This window comes from Emiliania huxleyi (genome assembly GCF_000372725.1).
Source record: "Emiliania huxleyi CCMP1516 unplaced genomic scaffold EMIHUscaffold_246, whole genome shotgun sequence".
NCBI lineage: Eukaryota > Haptophyta > Isochrysidales > Noelaerhabdaceae > Emiliania > Emiliania huxleyi.
In genome coordinates this window covers 18,001-19,635 of record NW_005200204.1, presented here as the reverse complement: position 1 = coordinate 19,635, position 1,635 = coordinate 18,001, and the positions used below count along the sequence as shown (strand labels likewise).

The following is a 1,635-nucleotide window of genomic DNA, read 5'->3' as shown; positions in this document are numbered from 1 at the left end:
GGTCGGGACGCGTCCAGGTATTTTTCGGGTAAACCTGAAAGCTTTTCAGGTATACCCGGGTTTTACCCGGAGTTGGCCTTATGTCGTCTAAGTTCATGGCCCCCGACCATGAGGGTCTAAGTCTGAGCCCGGCTCCGTGCGGGGGCTAAGTTGAGCGCTCGCTCGCTGCACAGAGGCTAAGTGTAGAGCGACCCTCTAGCCCTACTACCCAACCATTGCAGGCGCCCGCCGGGACGGCGGCTCGCGAGTGAACAGGCGATATGCTGCGCACGACTGCACACCAGTGACCATCGATACCGGCGCAAGTAAGCGTAAACACGGTAAACGAACTGTACGCTAGCGTAGCAGCAGGCTCTCTGGGCGTATGCGTATGACACACTTTATGTGAGTCATTATCTATGTTGATTGGCCGGTCCTGTGGAGAAGGTCCTGTAGCATGCCGACGTTCCAAGGTTGGCACAAGGCAGCAAGGTCGTGCAGGGTGTTGGTGGGCTAGGGCGGTGGCGGCCGCCCTCAGCATATCAACACGCCTCGTCGCCGGGCCGCAGCCAGCACTCGACCGCGCGGATCACAGGCCGCGCCTTGACGAGCACTTCCTCCCACTCGTCCTCGGGGCTCGACTGCGTCACGATGGCGCCGCCCGCGCCGAGGCTGACGCCCTCCGCCGACACCACCGCTGTCCGGATGACGACGTTGAGGTCCGACGCCCCGTCGATGGAGAAGAAGCCGAGGGAGCCCGAGTAGACTCCGCGGGGCACCCCTCGCTCGAGCTCGTGGATGATCTGGAGGGTGCGCGTCTTGGGGGCCCCCGTCATCGAGCCCTGCAGCGATGGGCGTTGCGCGAAGTTGGCGGACAGCGCCTCGATTTGGGGGGGGGTGGGGCGGTGGTGGGGGGGGGGTACCGGCGGGAAAGCGCATGCGGCGGCGTCGAGCGCATCTGTCCCGTCCTCCAGATCGCCCGTCACGGTCGACACCAGCTGGTGGACGCTCGCGTAGGTTTCGATGGCCATCAGCTTTGGCACGCGGACCGAGCCGACCCTGCAGATGCGGCCGAGGTCGTTTCGCACGAGGTCGACGATCATCAGGTTCTCGGCGCGGTCCTGAAGGGAAGCGAGGGGCGAGGGATGGAGCACCGGCGCCGCGAGACCAACCGGGCGCGCGTGTGGGCGAACGCGCCTTCGGCGAAGTGCGCAGGGTCTCGGCATTGGCGGCGTCGAGCTCGGCCGTCGGCCCTCGAGGCATCGTCCCTAGAGACGCAGGGGCTCGAGCTCTGCGCGCGCCGGCGGGCTGGGCACGCCCGCGCGTCACGTCGTGAGCCTTTGATCGGCTTCGACTCGACGGAGCCGTCGGCGCCGATGCGCAAGAAACGCTCGGGGGAGGAGCAGCAGACGCTGAAGGCGCCCCCCGCGGCGGCCTCCCGCTCGCCACCCTCGGCGGGGGGGGCGGGTCGGAGGGCCGGCAGGTCGAAGTGCAAGAAGGCGGCGTACGGCGCCGGGTTGACGCGGCGCAGGGCGAGGTGCAGCGCGAGCGGGGAGGGCGGAGGCGCGGCGCGAGGCGGAGGCGCGCGGAACTGGGTCGTCAGGCAGACCTCGTACGACTCGCCTAGAGGTGGGCAGGGTTGTCGGGGGGGTGGTG

At 67.8% G+C, this 1,635-nt stretch overlaps 1 protein-coding gene across 1 annotated transcript; it reads right to left on the bottom strand.

The window, feature by feature from the left end:
* Positions 1-521: 521 nt before the first annotated feature.
* Positions 522-1,082, bottom strand: EMIHUDRAFT_237157 (hypothetical protein; the record flags this gene model as incomplete). Its single annotated transcript, XM_005778393.1, has 2 exons — positions 522-821; positions 903-1,082. 2 exons carry the CDS (start codon positions 1,080-1,082, stop codon positions 522-524), a joined length of 480 nt encoding a protein of 159 aa, XP_005778450.1.
* Between the last annotated feature and the right edge of the window lie 553 nt (positions 1,083-1,635).